Below are 19,759 nucleotides of genomic sequence, written 5' to 3'. Positions count from 1 at the left end.
AGATGTATTTCTGTATGATTGTTTTTGTTTTACCGTGAGGCCGCTGAGCAGGGGGGGGGGATAGGTGGGGTGGGCGTTGTAGTTTGAACTGATTGTCCAAAACCAAATTGTGCTGTCCTGTCTCTCTCCAACTGTCTATAAGACTCGTAGTCACATTACTTGCGTGCAGTGATGCCGGGTGGTTCAGACTTGTTATTTATATATTTCATATTATTTCTAGCAAGTAGAAAAAATGTTTGTCACGAGAAAGCCGACGGTATCTGTGTGTCGTGATCTCATGCATTACCTGCGTTGCTGTGGCATTCCTTCTCACTTTTTGCATTGGTTGCTGATATTGTTGAGGTGTAGTTTGCACTGTATATATATATATTTTTTATTTTTTGCTGCCTCCCTTGATAGTCACTTCCTCCTCCACAGGCAAGTTTAGAAAAGCGGTAAGCCAAGTATCCTTCTCAACATGCGGTTCTAAGAAATGATGCATATTTTTAGTGTTATATATCCATCTACCTTTTGTGCTGTTCTTTTTCCAGGACAGTGAGGTAAAATTGTTTTGAAAAGGAGAGAGGGAGAGAAAAAATGCATTGAAACATTTGTCTTGCCCAATTGTGAACTCACATGTTTACACTTGTCTTTTTTTGAAAAGAATGTTTTTAAAAGTATAAAACGATGCAACAAAAAGTGGTAGATGTTGTAGGGTCTGGGGTGGTTAAGCAGTCGGCATCCATCAGTTGAGCCCTCCTGTAATGTAAGTACAAAAAACCTGTGATTTGACTTTGAGAAAGAACGCTTTATAAACTGCCAACGATGTAGTATTTTTTTATTTTTTCTCAAATATTGCCCTTTCCCCTCCCCCCCTCCCTCCTTTGTCTTTGGGTAAGTATGAAATGTTCTCAGGAGAGGCTTAGCGCTTCAGAATGTGATGATTCTTGTACCACATGTTTCTGAGATTCTCTTTACTCAGCTCCTGTAGATTGTTTGTGTAGGTAGTTGGATTTCTGAACTGAGGTCTGTTACACTGCTGGTAGGAACTGTTTAAGGATGTCCATGTTGGGGTTTTTTTGCGTTCTGAATATTTGCCAACTTGCCATTGTGTAGTTGATGTCTTTTTAAAAACAAAATGCCATTCATTGCAATATATTTGCTTAGAAATCTCCTGCATAACTCCAGCGTAGCATGCTTAGGTTTCTGCTGATAATCTCTCTCTAATATGTCCTTTATAATAAGCATGTGGAATGCTAGTAGTGGAAGTGCTGCTGATTAGCTCAGTATTGATGATGATTTTTTTTTATGAATGAGCACTGCTGTGAAAGGCTGTTAATGTTAAAGTCCAAACGATCTCTTTGACTGCATTGTTCACTGACGGCAAAGAGTGCAATATATACATACATATATATCTGATCTTTGCAGTGTCATCCCAGACCTTGCACCTTAGGTTCTGCTGCAATAACACAGGTAAGCGAAACCTAAGGAAAACCAGTGTTTTTGTCCAGTGACATACATGCAAACAAATGCTTACCTGTGTCATTAAACAAAAAGAAAATGTCCAGGAAATTCACAGCCCATTTTTTTCCCATGAATGAACTGCATGATGTGAAGTTTTGACAAGTGAAAAGGTTGTTGCATAGGAGGTAATGTCGAATCTGCTTAATATGATAATAGCCTCTATATTTGCACCCTGGTAAGTCTGAAAGTGACTGTATGTCGATGCTTTAGATTGACACTGGTGTAAAACTGCATGCTAAACTGCTAGGTCAAAGAAACGAAACGGTTCAATACATGATTTTTAATAATTTTTTTTCCTGTCGTGGTGTGAATCTGCCCTCAAGTGCAGTGCAAATCTGCTATTGAAACGCCTTCACTTCTCGCTCACAGTGTTGGAGGATGCTGCAGGCTTAGGTCGTAGAATCAGGCCCGTGTCGTAGTTTGTCCCCCCCCCTACACACAAAAGGAGGAATCCTTTGAGTCTATCCTGCTGCTGAACGTAGACCGTTCAAGAGCTCCAGTGATAAGGTAAAAAACCCAAAAAAAACAGCAACCCAATGAAATTTAAATTCTTTGATTGCAAAAAGTGTTGGTTAGATTTGTTTTTGCTGCCCGGTTTGACTTGTCTCTTTTTAACCATGATGCCATAGTTTGTTTAGAGTTGTCTGAAAGTTGTTTTTAATCGCTGTGAATGCCTTCATGAGTAACTTTCAGCAGACAGGAATGTGCTTTAGAAAGTTGGATGAGGACAGGAACTTTGGGGTTTATCAGTTTAAAACACTTCTGTAGTAAAAATAAGGTCACTCACTGTTTGTTGGGGCTGTGTACACGTGAGACACTCAGTGTTTCAACACAGAGTTCGAGGGGTGTAGAAGACTAAACAAGGAGCATGCCTTAGAGGTAATCAAGGTTTCATGTGCTGTGTATAATCTATTGGTTTGTTTCTTGAATTTAACTTGTTTTTGGTTTTGAAATGTTGCCATGTTCATTAAAGTTGTAACAAATAAACTGGACCATTATTGTGGAGTCTTATTTCAAAGGAGGACATTCTCAGTCTTTATTTGCACACATTCAACTTTATTTCACCAATCGGTCAAAACAGGTAACACTTTAACATTGTATGATATGATCCCAGCTGAACAACAAACACTCGTTTCTTGTAACCTTTCTGGACTTAGTCTGAAAAAAAAAATCAGAACAAAGCAATCTCCATCCAGTCTATACGCATGTTTGAATTTCAGAAGTCTACAGCTTAAGAGATAAGTGCTCACGGTGATCTATTACGTATGTGAACACCTAAAATGCAAAACTTGAAAGTGGACCTATCCTCTTTTTACAGTGGTGGATGATTTTGCATTAATCATGGCTAAAGTTACTGAAGTCTATCTAATCCCGGTGAGCTCCATGTGTCATCAGTGAGAGCAGTTCTCTTCAACATGGTCATCTGAGACATGGTGATGAGAGCACAACAGCCCTGCCCATCTCGGAGGGAAAGCCAATCAGATAAAATCTGGCTTAATGCAGTATACCAAGATGGGGAATGACTGCTGGTGGAGCAGTGACATGGAATGAAACCAAGCTGGCTCAATGAGACTTTAATAGGCAGGACAAAATGTTTGCTGATGCAATCCTGCTGATCTTCACCTTAGTTCAGCTTGTATTGCTTTTTTTAAATTATTATTATAAATAGTTAATGACTAAGAATTACCAGACAAATGGGGATTATTTTGAACTTTGAATCATGCAAAGCTACACCAGTTGGGAGCAAGAATAATACTGTGCTCATTGACAGTTCTGTATGTCCACTTTTAAGACAACATTTGGAGATTGCAGTAGACTGACACCCCAGACTTGACTACATTTTCTACTTCTGTAGGAGCTTGAGCTTCAAGCATGCAGTGTATATTCTGTACACAGTAACTGATCTGCAGGACAGACATTAACACACTACAGTATTTTTTTAAAAACTTCCCAGATGATTGGAAACATGAAGACCGTGGGCTGACATTCAGCGACAAACACAAGGCTTGAATATTTGCATTTACAATAAGGCTTTCTGTGTTTCTGCCCGTCATGAAAAACAGAGCGGCACAAGTTGTACAGCAGCTGGGCAGATGTGCAGTCGCGATGTGTCGACTTAATATCATAATGGCTTCGGGAGCTTTGTGTGCTAAACTTTAATATTGCATAAAAGTTCTGTGGCTTGTAGTGTCAAAAAAACAAAAACTTTCCCCCTTTCAAGTAAAGAAACTGAATCGCTGCATTTTATCTCCTATTCAGCACATTTCCACCTCTTAAACCGAGGCCCTTTGTTCAGCGAAGAGCAGCTCTGGGCATAAAGCATGTCCTCGCGTCTGTGAGAGCGATCACTAACCTATTAATGCATGCAGACGCTATTTCTACAAATAAGCTCTGCACCTGTCTGCTGTATAATAAAATAAATTACCTCTTCGTTCACAAACTGCTCTTAATGGCATTAAAATTCCCTCAATTTACATAACATAACACCTACTGCAACAGATTCCAAGCCTGCCTCAGTTTATTACTACACAAGTTCATATTTAATAAATATTATTGCTGTTCTCTTTGAACCTTTTAAAAGCGCTGCTATGGCACATTGAAAAGCGGCCAGGGGAATAAGAAGAGGAAGTCGAGGCCACACCAGAGACCGTGAGCATGCCTGAAGACAAACGGCTGGTTCAGTTTACGTGGATCCACTGACTTTGGACATCATGACACTGGCATGATGGGAGACATAATGAGTTGATTTCACAGACTGCAGGTGAGCTCACACCTACAGTTTCCTTTGGTCCAACATTTGGTGTGAACTCACCCCTGAACGAATGCTGGGACTGACTTGTGTAATATTTAAAGACTTGGCCGTGTCTCTCACTGCACTCGTGCCTCCAGCAGGGCACTGGGAACCAGGTGCACCGGTGGTGAGTTACACCCGTTCAGGTACCGCAGCGAGTCGGCTCCCAGGTAGGCGAGCAGCAGTTCCGAGCGTCGGTGGAGCAGCTGGAGCACGTCGTCCGCCAAACTCTCCACCGAGCAGTAACGCACTTTATCCAGATCAAAGATGTCTTTCAGGAAGTGCAGCACCTGGTCCTGCAGGAGAAACAGGACTCATGAGTAACTCAAAATTCATCATTAAGGGTGCAGGAAGGTCGTCAAATGTCGTCCACAGGGGGGAACGAGTTAAGACTGGGAGGTTCAGATTGTATAAGCTCTTTAGTTTTTTTCCTTTTCCCCTAATCATAATATGGTTTTTAAAATCAGGGGCAGATTTAAGGATCTCAGAATAGATATTACAATACAAAGAGTTTTAAAAGGCTGCTGACTCCCAGTCCTGCAAACATCCCAAATCTCAAACTTACACTTTTTTCTCAACTACATTTACTTTTAGTTAAGTACAAAAACTCGTTTAAAAGCAGTGGTTGAACAAGATTAATTCTCATTTTCGTTCCAAATTTAGTCTAAATCTCATCCACTGACACAAAACAGTCCATGTTTAAAACAGGACACTCGCAGATGTTCCTCATGTTCTAACCTTGAAGAAGCAGCACAAATCGTGCAGGGAGCCCTTTGGCCCCAGGAAGCCCCACGCCAGGACAGGGCCGATCTGTTCACACACGGAGTAGAAATGGGCGATGAAGCCGTCGGACACCTGAGAGACAAACGGCACAGAGGCGTTCAGATCTACCTGCTCATTTCTGTATTTATAGAAATAAGTTATTTTAACCCTACATCACATTTCAGGTAAAGAGATATTTCCTCCAGCGCCACCCTCCTGTTACTGTGCATTTTAAAAGACCTCAGACTCGTACCTTCATGTGCTGCCTCTTCTGCTTCAGCACTGACCAACAGCTTGATGCCACCGCCTGTGAAACAAATACATGTCAGATTCAATGAAAACTCACTTGTGTTAACTGCTTTGCCTTTCATGTGTCTCAGTGGTATGTATACATATGCAGGTGCTATTTTGTAGTTTTACTCACTGTCTCCTTGAAGGAGCTGTTGAGCCAGCGGTTGTTGATCACGTTCTGGATGGAGATGGGTGGATTCTCCAGGTCCTCGAAGGAGTCCATCAGAATGAAATCCAGCACGATGTCGTAGAAGTTTAGATGCTTCACCTGGTGAAGAATGTCAAGCAAAGAGAAGAAAGGAAAAATGCTGTTCGACCGATTTAAGTCGTGTTGGATCACAGGTCAGAGAATCACACTTACCCCCCGCGCGGCAAGTTCCAATTCTGTGTTTTCCCAGTGCTCTGTGTGCTCCAGGAAGGAAATCATCTCTTCAAACACTTCCTCAAATCTCTTTGGGCTCTGAAAACCGAACAGCAACATGTGAGGTGGAGAACAGCTCATACAATTAAATTTTTTTCTATTATTTCTATTTTCTAAATCCGTTATCTGTATTTTCAGTTTTACCTTTTGTGCTTTGACTATAATGGAAGACAGTATTTTCTTTCCTGTGTCGGCCAGAAACGTCCAAGTTGTCCTGTCACACAAAATGAGCTGCAGACAAAACAAAATTCTTTAATTATTTTTAATTTTCAATACATAGTGAACAATAATCTACAGTTCAAAAATTACAACTGTGGTCTGGAATTCAATGAGCAGGAGGTCTGCAGTGTTTCTCTGGCTAATTCAACAGCAACACAGAAATACTATTGAGAATAAAGCCAAAATATCCAAACAGGCAATCAGGAAAAATGCCTTAATATTTTTAATTGGGAGCATTTATCTTACCCTATTAATTCAAGTCAAGTCAAAGTTCTATAGCACATCTTAAACAACAGGTTATACAAAATAAACACTATACCGAATAACAACAGTAAACTATACACTAAAAATAATAAAAGTCATAAGAAATTAAATAAGACTGTTTGCATGATCAAAGCCAGGGTTACCCTGTCACCTTAGTTTCACCTAATAATCTGCCCAGTAGTTTGAGAGCACTGGTCTATTACACGTCTTATGAGCTGTGAGTATATTCTTTACGTTTTGTGAGTGTGAGCCTGGTTCTGCTGGAGATTTCTTCCTCTTAAAAGAGAGTCTAGCAAAGTTTTGTCAGGGGGGCAGGTAGGGCATTAACAGTGAAAAGGGGGCACAAAGAAATACTTTTCTTTCTTATTGTCATGTCTAGCTTTTAATAAATAATTATCTGAATCTTACAACCAAAGTTTTCATCTGATGTAAAATGTATAGATTTGATATAGATGCATTTTCTTTTACGTGTGTATTAAATTAAAGTTGATTACGTCAGTTAAGCATTACGAGGCAGAGGGTGGTTCCCCATTTTTTTTTTTTTTTTTTGTGTTCGGAGTTGGCGACCCTATTAATTAGGTTGCTTAATATATCCACTAAGTACTCTTTAAAACACCGGAATAGGGAGTATGCTGCAGGTTTAAGTTTATTAGATTGATCAGTATTGTTGATCTATGAAATATTTTGTATATTTTTTGCATACAGGTATAACAGAATAGCTTTAGTTTTGTTTTGTTTTTTATTTAAACCTGAGTATGAACTTATACAAAACACAGCAAGATATTTAAAAAAAAACATTTTATTGATTATAAAATACACTATATCGGATTTATATCGGTATCGGCAGATATCCAAATTTATGATATCGGTATCGGACATAAAAAAGTGGTATCGTGCCATCTCTAGTCTTTACCTTACAACATAAAGTGCCTTGGGGCGACTGTTGTGTGAAATAAAACTGAACTGAATTAAGCACAACAGATCAGATAACATAAAGCTACCTGACCCTTTTTCCCCCCTCCTTCAGCAAACATCCACATCAGGCAAACTCAGCCACAATATTCTAGTTTTACTGTTGTGCATCAGAAGTGGAGACTATCATTCATCTTAGCATACAGTCTTTGGTGAGCACCATCTTACTGAACCGTACCTGCCACGCCTGCCGCACACAGTGCAGCTTAGCCAGGAAATCCAAGTCCCCGAGACACTCCAGCATCTCAGTTCTGAGAGTGAAAATCAAGAGAAACCTCTCATTTAACTGCCAGCAGACGATCGGGAGAACAAAATAAGAAAGTTCATGCTGTCATGCCATCAAATTTCACAGTGGGACGATCACAACGCTGTACAAGTTTCCCTGACTGTCTTCTATACGACGTGTGTTAATGTCTGATTACCGCAGCACTCTGCAGGAGATACTGCCATCCTCAGCCATCTTCAGCGCCTCCTCATACAAAGGGTGATGTCCCAGAGTGAACACACTCCTCAGCTCTCTGTGCTCGGACATCTGAGGTGGAGACAGATAGCAAAGGCATTATGGACTGAACAATGAAGGGTACATATGATGTTGTTATTCACAATGTTTTATTGTCTGCATGAAACCAAAAACAAGAAATGGTGAAATAAAAACATCATTTTTATTAAGAATTATTATTAAGAAACTAATATTAACGCATAAACTTTGCCCAGGCCAGAAAAAACAAAACAAAAGGCTGCTAATAATTTAATTGCCATTTCTAAAAGGATGTTTAACACACAATCCTTGTAAAGCATTGTTATCTTTCTGCAGGGAGGACGTTAAAGTCATTGGTGTGTAAACTTAGCTTGTACACTCTGTAAACACACCACCAGTGATTCTTAAGAACCAGTTTATTTTAGTGATATGTGGGTCAAGTGCGCCAGTAGCACCTTGAGCCCCCACTGAGACTTAATGAGTAAAGGCGATAAACAGAGAACTGGTAAACACCGGGTGGTGAACCCAGAGGAAGAGCAAAGCTTCCTGAGTCAAACTCCTGCTGCGAATCAGTCGGAGCTTTAAAGGTTCAGACAGTTTTAGTTTAAGACCTTTCCTGATTTCACCTCCTCTCCTCGTGCTTTGTTCCCAAACCACATGGCTGTGAACAAAGTGCTGTGGTTAACTAACCGAAGCAGGATCTCCTGATTTGTGACAAGTCGTGTATGTTTTTCATGTTTTACAAAGGTGGTGAAAAACTTCTGAATAGAAAGAAACCAATTCAGAATTTATATAAACAAAAACGTATGTTTGAATCACTCCTTCCTGCTTTTTTGTTCTTTAAAATGAAGGAAATGTAAATTTGAAAGAAATCCAAATGAGATTTGTTTTTTACTGAACCAAAATTAATTTTTTTTAAATGCTGTATTTTTAAATTTTTTTAATACTTTTCCTTGCAACCAAAAGCAAAATATCAAGACTGATTTATTTTTTTACCCTTTACACTAAACAACTGACAAAAAAAGCACTGTAGAAGAACTCCAGAGGTGTTAATGGGAGGATTTGGTGCTTCTGTTACCTCAGCTGCAGACACAAACGAGTCAGTGGAGGCGATGCTGATGCTGTCCCTCAGATAGGCGTCATCTAACTCTTCTCTGGACAAAATGTCTGCCACTGTGTAAGGGAAACAGAACAGGAATCGTCACACATATATTTACAATTTTATAAAAAAAAAAAAACCTGCTCACACACACAAAATTATATATGTGCACTGGCTTCCTGCTTTGCTTCACGCTGTCTTTTACTGCTGTGCCTATTTTTCTGTGTTGGACAAAAAGAACTGCATAATGCTTCAGTGACTCACCCTGGCTGCTGCTGTGGGATGAGGGCTCTGACATCCCCAACACTCCCTCAAACTCCTCCTGGAGGCGGTAAGCCCTGTGCAGCAGAGCCTTCAGCCTGTGGATGAACTCTGCGCTGATGACGTCCTGAACACACAAACAATCAAAGAAACTTGACTCCTAACAATGTAAAGATTTGTCTTAATTTCGGTAAGGATAACCGAGTTCTCAGGCGCACTAGATAAGAGTTGTGCAAACCATCAGGTTAAGCTGCTGGTTTGAGACTTAAAAAATATCAGATTCTTGAAAATTTGTTCAGTAGACCAAATGTAAAATGTAGAAAATAGCATTTTTTCTTATTTTAAAAGAGTATTTGCAGCTCTTTCTTGGGAATCTCATGTGACCTCATTTCTAAGTAGCTTTAAAAACGCATTCGATCGTACTGGCTTTCCTTGACACAAGTCAAAGCTGCAGCCAGAGCTGTGTTTGGGTGCAGGCTTAACTACTGATTCAAAACCCCTCCAATCTCGTTAGAGACCCAATTAGTGTGCTGTCAGTGCTGGTTATTCCGGTAGTTAGCGACCTGTAGTCTCATCTGCATTGTGTCTGTGGGCAGCATGATCTCTAAAACTCTACCTTCCTCTGGTATTAAAGAACAGAGCACAGAAAATATTGGTGGGATGTGAATCAATACATCTACTGTTTGGTATCAGACAGATGTTATGCAACCGTTTTCTTTTTTGAGAAAGAAAACACATATGAGCTATTTGCATGTTGCGCCAAAAGAGGTATTTTATGGCAATTCTACAAAAGTCATTTTAAAAATGAAGAGCCCACTTATTTTACTGGTTTACTTTTTCCAAAGGATGTCTGGACTCTCACTAACTGATCTGTACTGTGTCAGAGCATGGAGGTTAATCAAAGTTAACCTCCTTCCACTAGGTTGATCGCTGCATTCTGCGCTATGACATGATGACATGGCATGATCACCAACTACGCTCAAGCACACAACTCCAACGCTTCCTCAACTCCATGGAAAACTGCTGTCTTTCTGAACAAATCTATGAGGCATGATTGAGATCGGGGCTTCTAAAAATGCTCCAATTAATCCACAACATGCATAAAATTATGAACCTAGTTGTGCTCTCCAAGAGGACCTTTCAAGCTGTGCTGTAAATGCATGTAAGAAAGAGCAAGGGAGCTTAAAAGAGCTGACATGGCGAAACAAACTGAAGCATACTTGGGCCTCGTTAAGATCAATGTGAGAGCAGGCCGGATGCAGAAGTGAGGAAGAGTGATGGTACAAGAGGATTTAACTCAGACTCTTCTTAGGTGAAGCGTTTAAGGCACGGCCAAAGGAGGAGATTATGTCTCTCTCAGCTGGTTTGGGAAAAACCTCTGTGCTCATAGGGAGGTCTGGGGGATTTCTGCGAAATGGACCCAAATGGATGGTTGGACCTCTTTTCTACTCAGTCATAGTTATGTAATCAGTAGAATAATTCTTCTGAATTAGGGGGAAATTTTGGTCTCAGTAATTTGCACCACACCTGTTGTGTACACATGTCAACAACATACATCTTGATACCATTTGCACTCAGACTGTGCTTCTCTTGTTTTGGCTACAGTCTACAATAAGACTTGTATGGAGTGTTTGTCTCACCTCCATGCTCTGCTCAGCAATGGTGTCTCCAGCTCCAATTTTGACTGAGGCACAGCTCGCATCGTCCTCAGCATGCCTGCTCCTGAATGTCAGCGCCTCCTCCCACCGCCGCAGGGCCTCCTCGAATAAATCCATACCTGAGAGAAACACACACAGACTGAGTCTCCGAAAGCAATCAATGACTCAGCACCTCCAATTTTAAACACTGCAACCCACCAAAAACTATTACAGTACATTCAAACAGTATTACTGGATACTGGTACATAGTACACAGAGGTTTCTTTACCCATTAGGTACAGGTTCTCAGGTGTGGTGACAGGTAGGTTGAGCACACTGCAACTGTCAGCATCCTCCACTCCGTCCCAACAGGTGGAGTCATTTGCACAGGTACTGCTGCTGGATGAGTTCAAGCTTTTTACCTGCACAAAAACACAAAAGCAGAACAAAGTCGAACAAACATCAACAAGTTTTACTAATACAAGACTGGAAATGATGAAATTAAACAGACATTACATTAATTTAATGTGTTTTTGGTTACAAAGATAATGATCCTACATAGGCACCACCTAAAAAGAACACATCATTAGTAAATACTGTTTACAGCATCTAATACTTAAAGGTTCACCGTATAATTTAAGGTTCCCTGTTCTTCTGAACATGAGACAAACGACACTCAGTTTTTTTTTCCTGTTTTTTCACCAAGTTAATGAAAAAATGAAGACAGACCCCACTTAACTTCTGCTTTTATTATTAATGCCCACTAAGGGTTATTTAATCCTGAGTGATGATATGCCTGTCAGATCCTGAAGCTTACTCAAAGAATAAACTTAAACTTTATTTTCAGTGGTTGCTTTGGTACTCCTGCATGTTATTTTTTAAGGAATAAAGAAATCATCACGAGTCCTAAAGGCAGTAAATATTCACCACCTCTGGTTTGTGGATTTTAGGAGTATATGAACAAAAACATGTCAGACACAAAACATAAACAAGTTAAGTTTTCTTCTTTAATTTCAAAGCTTTCCAGGTAGTATCACATAAATATTTTTGCATCATGTCTCCTGGTTATGTCATTTCAGATAAAATTTATCTTTAAATGCAGTCTAAACACACTCCGTGCTCTTATCTTACCGAAGCCAGGCTCATGACAGATCCAGACAACTTCCTGTAACCTCCTGCAATGAGAACCAAATCAGAGGAGTAGCCATTCTTGGAGTTGAGGGAGAGCGTGATGTTTTGGCTCGTATTATCTGAGAAGATAAAGATGAGAGTTCAGAGATGAGGTTTCACAGAAAGATCCGACTATAATACCAGGATTACACAGTGGACATGTCAAATTTAACATCTGGGTAACTTTTTCTGGAAAGCCTCCATGGTATTTTAATAATTAACTTTGCTGAAGCCGTTTTTTGCCAATTTGATTCAAACACAGCAAACAAAGGTGTGCTTTGATTTACACACAGTGATACAGTGAAAGTCCGAGTGGGGACAAAGGTGGAGAAAAGGCATCAGACAGGCAGCTCGTTGAGAAACGCCTGTTCAAAAGGTCTTTGCAAGAGAAATAGATGTGGCAGCAAATACTCAGCTGACTGTGAATGCCAACAATCCAGATATCAGATAGATGCCAACATTTAATTTAACTTTCGTGCTACAATAAACAGAGCTGAGGGTAACAGACCCATTGCTAAACAATCAAGCAGGTAGCTTATAGTTACTAAAGAAAATAAAAATCAATGCATCCTAGTTTTTCCACAATATTTTACTTCATGCTATAAATGGGGAATAAACACCCTGAAGCCTCTCTCTGTGCTCATATAGCACAGAAGCAGCTCCGCCATTCTTTCTGTGCCACTGCACAAATTAATGTATCAGCCCAACCAACTTCTCTGTCAGAAACCCAGCACGAGTGTTAGGTTAGCGGATGTTCCCAGAATGAAATCAGGTTTGAAAAGATCCTCCTGTCATTGTTAAAACCTCTGTAAACATTTTCCCTTTATTAAACCTAAAACTACTTTTGGCTGCTCGCTCATTCAAAACAGGCTGGCCACAGCAGATAAGTCTGCATGTTTGATTTGGAAACGTTTTCCTCCTCCCAGGACCAAACCCGGGATCATTAGCGTCTTGGGTGATGCTGTAAAGCTATACACTATGGACCCACTAAATCTATTGTATCAAAAAGAAAGGAAATGCTCTCTTAAACTGCTCAGCTGACTTCCCTTAATTCATCATTTCTTTTAAGTTCTCTTTAGGACTCTAATCTTCCTGGAGGAGATTAAATGAGTTAAACCATTTATCTAGAGCCTGCCTTTTCAAAGTTCAAAGTAATACAGGAGTGGCCTCGCACGTCAGTCTTGTTACATCACACACCAGTAACTGGGCTGACACTAAATGGAGATCACAGGCCAGTGAGCTGCTGGTTGAAGAGGAAAGAATTAAATCAGTGTGAGGAGATCTTACCATTCTCTCCTGCGGCTGGGGGGTGAAACTCTAAACCAGCCTGCTCCCAGTGCTGTGGATGAACCTTCTTTCTGCCCTTCCTCCTCTGGAAACGTCGAGCGAGGAAGAGGAGGGAGACAGCACCAAAGGCTGTGGCAACTACCAGTTTCTTGGTGTCTGTGCTGACGCTCACCTGGGGAAAAGAAAGAGAAGAAGAGCATCAACTCAGATTTTCATACACCCCAAATGTTTTTATTCTGTACGTTGTCAATATATGCACTGCATCACATGCAGATTTTAATGATTTAAAGTCTGTTTTCCGGCAGCTTTTCATCCTGTACTTTGTAAAAGAATCATAACCTTTTTTGTGAGCATACAGATTAAAAATGAATTGACACATACCGAGGACCTCTTTATATACAACACAGGGACAAAAGCCTTTTCTAGAATAGAATAGAATTAAACTTTATTGTCATTGCACATGTCGCAAGTACAAGGCAACGAAATGCAGTTTGCATCCATCCATCAGTGCTTTAGCCATGATATAGATATATTACAAAATATATATTAGCAATAATATATTTATATAGATATTACAGAAATGGGTCTGTTACAGGTATGAGGGTACAAAAGTGGGTATGTTACAATTTATTTTAATAAACTCAGCCGTCTGCTCCTTGCTATCTAAAATATAACAGGACACCGGAGTATATTCTGGAGCATCTCACACTTCTGATAATCAGCTGTCTGCTTGACGTTTATTCAGCTGTGTAAAAACTATAACTTTAATCTCAGCCAAACTGATTTACTCAGGAACAAATAAAATACTGAAAAAAGCCAAACAATAACATTTTTAAGTTATCTAAGTTACTTATATATCATGTTTAACCTGAGTAGCGAAAGATGGCGGTGGGTTTGAAAATGATTTGCCGGGAGTCCGGTGTTCTCACGGGCTCTAGTGAGCCTTGAACCCCGGCTAGCTATCGAGCTAGTGGGTAACAGACGTCTCCGAAAACGTCGGAGCGCTTTTGAAATATTTGGTGTCTTATTAAAACTGAGCAGATATTTGAAGTTTACACAGCTACATTTCCGCCTGAAAATATTTTAAACGTTTATTTTGTGACCCAGAAAGAATAATAGGAGTAACATTAAAACTAACTAGCTGCTGCCATTGTTGAAAACTGAGCAGGGCCGCGATGGACCGCGCTATGAATTCTGGGACACACCTTCTTCTTCTTCGGGGTTTAACGGCAGCTGGCATCCTTGTACATGCAGTGCTGCCATCTTCTGTTTCAGTCCGTTATCACACTCTTAAATCCTGCTATTATTCCTGCATCTTTTGGGATATTACAAAGCTTCAAACAACAACTATTAAATTAGTCGTAGACGATTTTGATAGTCGACGTAATCGTGACTAGTCGACTAATCTTGGCAGCCCTAATGTTCAGTCCATTATTTTAACGTGGGTCAGATGTCAGGAGGCAGAAGAACATAAACAAAGAAAAATACAAAAACAAAGATGAATAAATAGACAAAATAATTATGAAATGATGCAAGGGATAGATTAGTTTGCTGCGGATGCTCCATTTTTAGTCCTGTTTGAACTGATAGATTTCCCTCCTTTGTTTTCATGAATACAACCCTGCCCATTATTAGCAGATGGCACTGTGTTATAATTTTGTTATAGACAACTTTATCTTAAAGTATCATTTACACAATAAAATGTCAAAATTATATATATATATAAAAAAAAATAATAATAGTGAAAACATATTTTCCCCTCTACAGTAAGAAGACCAGGTCTAACAGTCATGCTGACATTTCTGACAATCAGTCAGGAGAACGAGATAAAACAAACAGACACCGTGCAAAAACATCAAAACACACCCAACGACACCATGCCAAACCAAAAGCAACCAGGTGCCTTTCATACACTACGCCCTACAGGTAAAACTGCCCTTTAGAAAAAACAGAGTGTGTCACGGGTGTTACAATTCTAAAACCACGACAAATGTCCAGATATCATGTCACGGTTCCACTTTCCTGTACTTCCCACATGTAGCTGTTCATGTCCAGTTAACTCATTCACTGCCATTGACGTCTATAGCCGTCAATGGCAGTGAATGAGTCAATGGGTTTAACTCATTCACTGCCAACGGCTGGCAGTGAATGAGTTAAAGCAAGGCAGTGCGATGTTTAAAGTGGTTTTTTTTGGAATATACAATTTAATGAAGTATATTGTTTTTCTTCAAAATTAAATCAAGATAACATTACTAAGCCTGCGGTGAAAATACATTTTTCCCCTTTGTTTTTTGCCTCTGTCAGTGCGCACCAGGGTGGCTGTGGATACAATATAGCTTCCCATCACCAGTGTGTGAATGTGTGTGTGAATGGGTGGATGACTGGATGTGTAAAGCGCTTTGGGGTCCTTAGGGACTAGTAAAGCGCTATATAAATACAGGCCATTTACCATTTAATCATTCTCATAAAGACACACCAAACCAAACAGTTGAACAGCCTTAAAAAACCCCAACAAACATAAAACATAAAGATGGAATACTGATCCCAACATCTAAAAATTGATCCCAAGTTTCTTTGTGCGTTTCAACAGTCACAATAATATTATAGGGCTGTAAGAAAAAAATAATTTGAATGAAATTATAACTCTGGCTTGCAGAAATGATTAAAAAAAAGATAATGGAGATAAACGATCTTCAATGTTGTTCTTGTTCTGTTTTTTTTTAGCCCCCCCAAATACATACTACTAAATAAATAACCAATCCATTGACCATTTCTACTTTCTCAATCATCCTTGATTTAATGAAAGTTCAAGGAAACCCTCTGTTAGCCATTTTTTAAGTTAAATAAATCCAAAATGTTTCCAAAGATTAGTACATTTTTCTGACCAAGTACTGCCCAAGGTAATCGGCGTTATAATTTTTGCCATAATCTTATAGCATTAAACAACTTGTGAAAGATGGAAAGGAAGGAGCTGCATTCAGTGCAACACTTGTCTGCCCGATGAAAAGTTAACTGAGGACGCATGCCTCAAAGTCTAACGGATACTGAGGTAATATGAGGCAGCGCAGACGACCCGCCATCCGCCTGTCACATAAATGTTAAATAATCAATTTCAGATAGTGTTTGTAGCCCTCTCCGTTTATATTTAGACACACAGACGTAGCTGCTGCAAATTCTCAACAACTCAGTAGGTATGACAACAGCCATAATATTGACTTTTTAAAAGGTCACTAAATGGACTGGGATGACTGAATAGTGCTGCCAGTGCTTGTACAAGCTGTATTCATAACCGCTGCCATCACGTGTCAGGCATGTTCCAACCAGAATATTCTAATCATATCAGATCTGCTACGTGACTCAGGCCACACAAACACTGTCGCCTTCTGCATAAACACAATAACATGTGTTTATGTGGGTAAATGAAGAGAAATACCAGAGATTCAACACCCTACAGCCACAAGGACCAAGAAAGAAAGTGAAACTGGGGGGAAAAACACCTAAAATACTGACGTGCAAACTACTACTTCACATTTTTGTAAATGTAACAGAAGTCATTCTTAACTTGTTTAAGGAGTTCTACATAAATTGTTTTTATAAGAACTTTCAGTTCAGGAAAAGAAGTTTGCATGAGCTTCTTTAAAACCAGCATGCTTTGAAACGCATTTGCTAGAAAACTGGCCGAGCTGCTCAGTATCTCTCCATCACACGAAGCCTTTAGCTGAACAACTAAACTGCTCAAACAGGTGGTAGACGTTCACATGTAAACAGATACAGCTGCTGGCTCATCTCATCAGGTTTTAAAGGAAAATGATAAACAAGGCAGTTCCATATCCTCTCACAGTGTGTTCCTCTTAATAGAAATATTTCTTAGTACACTAATAAATTAAATAAAAATAAAAAAAGAGTGGCAATATAGGTCAAAAGAAAGTGAATAGTCTATATATAGTTCCAATATGAAGGGTCTAATATGAAGTGAATAAATAATTCATTCTTGTAAACCATGCAGTGTGGATATTCTGATAGCTGCTAGGAGCACGTTGAAAAGCATCCTCACCTGTGTCAGGGAGCTGTAGACGGACAGTGGCAAGTCAACCATACGCAGAGCTGCAGTCCTCATGGACAGCTGTGAGCTCGTGAGGGTCTCATGTGTCATTGTGACGCTCTGCCCATGACTTGGCAGCTCCCTTATCTTCGACACCGCTCTGTGCAAGCTGAAGAGGATGACATTAAGGGATTTAACCTTGGAAGCTCAGGAAGGGGATATAATGACACTAATACACAAAGCTGTTGGTATTCTGTATGTACTGCTAGGAATACCTTGCTTAAAGTGAGTGAGCAGCCAGTTTTAACGGCACAATATATAATTAAAAGTCAGGGGAAAAAAGCCTGATAACATGCAAACTTTCATTCTTAAACATCACACACTAGAGGATTGCCATGAAAGAAAAGCCTGTAAAATGTATCAGATGCAGTGGTGTCGGTTAATTAAAACAAAACAAGTCCAATCTGATCCCGACCCTCTCAGAATCAGCTCATTCTTTGTACATGTAGCCATGGAAAATTACTTTATCTTCATACTATAAATATTTTCTGAGTTAGGAGCCTTCACAACATGAGTGCAACAGACCGAAACATGAAATTCTCAGGGTTGAAAAACACCTTCTAAGCTTGGTTAAAAACAACCACCAAATCACGTTTACACCGAGTCAAATTGTCACAATTTGGAGTACTGAGAAGTTGAATTTGTGTACTTTTGCTGTTGAAACCATGAAATATCCCATGACACCGAAGCTATAATTAGTTGATTTTGGCTTTTGAGTGTGCACTTTGGCTGGGTGCAAAACTGATTCTCTTACAGCTTTTAAAAAGCTGAGAAAGTGTTTCTAAGCCTAGAAAGCTTCATGTGTTTAGCTCTTGTACTTAATAAGTTATAAGGGCTAAATTCATGGATTTTTAAAAAAAAATCAACCCCGTTTACTTTGAGGACTGTAACAATTTTAATAGAACTGAGGTAAAAAATGAAAAATGTTTGTATTACTTAATTAAATATGCACACTTCCATCTAACAGCCAAGTCTAAGTCTGCACAAGACACTCACAGCTGGACGATCCAGCCATTTAAAGCAAAGCCTGAGCCTCATACAGTGCTCGTTGTTAGTCGTAGATGTTTAAAGTTTGCTTGTGTAAGGGTTATGATGTTTGTCAGAAGTATGAGAGTCTGAGAGCCTGAAACTGCAATAACAGAGGTTCAGTTCATTTTTATTTCAAACATATACATTCACCAACATTTCATAAAATCTTTCCATGCAGTTGTTTGAAAAGGAGTAGGCAGAAGAATATACTTATTTAGCCCTACCCCCTCAGGTTTACATCCTCATCATCTAAATTTGAACAACAAAAACGTATACAATGCCTTCAACTTAGAACATAACATCACAAAAAATATTTTCTCATGTTCAACTAAAACTATATTTAGATTTGCTAATTTGCAGAAGAAAATAAACATCAGTTTTAAACATCAGGTAAAAAACCCTTGTGATTTTCTGGAAAAAAAAAACAACCCATAACTTTTAAAAAGTCTAGGTAAGCAAAGGAAAACTCTTTAGTGTTATATAGGTTTAACATAAAAAGCCTTCGGACTCCACATTAATAAGAGTCCTTACGGATTTTTGTTTTTATTTTAATTAATTACTGCTTTATTTCTCATCTATTCTGAATCATTTGCGTATTTTTATATTCATTATGATATTATTTTAAATGTTAACGGATTTTATCTTCCTCTTCAGTAAGTTCAGTAAGCAAACAAGACACATAAGATCCCCCCCCAACCTCCCCAGGAGCATCTAAAGTGTTTTCACTGGGGCAAAACGTTGACACCGATAATAATCACATAAGCACATGGTTAAGAAACGCCAACCCGAAGAGCTAACGGCTAACAAGGCTACCGGGGTTAGCTAAATCTATTAAACCAGCTGAAAATAAACACTGTGACAGACAAACTCGAGCTCATCTCTTAGCTGAATGGGACAACATGAAAGCATACATGAATTCAGCGGTACCTTTTTAATATTCCTCCGCAGACACAGCTCCACTGTTTCACTTGGTCCTCGGGCTGACCTCGGCAGCCGCACAGTGAAGGACTCCAGCACCAGCCTGGATTTTCATAATAAAAGCATGTTCGCGCTCAACGTGACTGTGGGCTCCTTGCGCCCTCTTACGGTGTGCCTGTATACACTACAGATTACTACATATATCTATCAGAAATATTAACAGAAATATCAAGACAAAGTTTTACAATAAAGAAAATAAGAAAAATAAAGAGGAAAACAAAGAATCAAACGTTAATTTAAAAAAAGTGTGATTTTAATCTTTACAAAATGTACTGCATTTTAAGCCGTGATGGACAAAGTTTCCCCATATTCATGTTTTAAAGTCGTTCAAACAAAATTAATTAGTAATCTGTTATTATATATGACTGACCCGGCATGCTCCATCCCTGCTGTTTTAAGTATTCTGGAGAACTTCAGTTCGTTTTCAGGTTATAAATTAAATTTGGGGAAAAGTGAGTGTTTTCCTGTTAATACGGCAGCACGTCAACTTCAACA

At 39.3% G+C, this 19,759-nt stretch overlaps 1 protein-coding gene and 1 long non-coding RNA gene across 2 annotated transcripts; one reads left to right on the top strand and one right to left on the bottom strand.

The window, feature by feature from the left end:
- Positions 1–59: 59 nt before the first annotated feature.
- Positions 60–2,495, top strand: LOC147308070 (uncharacterized). Its single transcript, XR_015126238.1, has 2 exons — positions 60–1,452; positions 1,873–2,495. It is a non-coding gene; the product is annotated as an uncharacterized LOC147308070 (long non-coding RNA).
- On the bottom strand, positions 1,781–19,349 carry miga1 (mitoguardin 1). The gene is made up of 16 exons (XM_086273379.1): positions 19,214–19,349; positions 17,210–17,366; positions 13,156–13,327; positions 11,830–11,948; positions 10,988–11,120; positions 10,702–10,838; positions 9,065–9,188; positions 8,780–8,874; positions 7,646–7,755; positions 7,402–7,474; positions 5,913–5,999; positions 5,709–5,807; positions 5,481–5,615; positions 5,310–5,363; positions 5,033–5,149; positions 1,781–4,590 (listed from the first exon to the last, which is right to left on the bottom strand). The coding sequence occupies exons 2-16, from the start codon at positions 17,306–17,308 to the stop codon at positions 4,372–4,374; spliced, it is 1,773 nt and encodes a 590-aa protein (XP_086129505.1). The 5' UTR covers positions 17,309–17,366; positions 19,214–19,349; the 3' UTR covers positions 1,781–4,371.
- Positions 19,350–19,759: the final 410 nt, after the last annotated feature.

Source organism: Aulonocara sp. 'chitande type north' Nkhata Bay, linkage group LG18 (genome assembly GCF_057382095.1).
Source record: "Aulonocara sp. 'chitande type north' Nkhata Bay isolate Kocher_YH1m ecotype deep benthic linkage group LG18, A_spYH_male_GT1.1, whole genome shotgun sequence".
Classification (NCBI taxonomy): Eukaryota; Metazoa; Chordata; class Actinopteri; order Cichliformes; family Cichlidae; genus Aulonocara; species Aulonocara sp. 'chitande type north' Nkhata Bay.
Note: the sequence above shows the minus strand (reverse complement) of the source record. Positions and strands in the feature narration are given on the sequence as shown.

What these genes read in the sequence shown, in the direction of transcription:
- miga1 (XM_086273379.1), bottom strand. Translation starts at nt 17,308, where the DNA reads ATGACACATGAGACCCTCACGAGCTCACAGCTGTCCATGAGGACTGCA. An exon ending in GTGTGCGGCAGGCGTGGCAG is followed by an intron (nt 6,000 to 7,401) that starts GTACGGTTCAGT and finishes TTTTGTCTGCAG; the next exon opens with CTCATTTTGTGTGACAGGAC. An exon ending in AGAAGAGGCAGCACATGAAG is followed by an intron (nt 5,150 to 5,309) that starts GTACGAGTCTGA and finishes TTTGTCTCTCAG; the next exon opens with GTGTCCGACGGCTTCATCGC.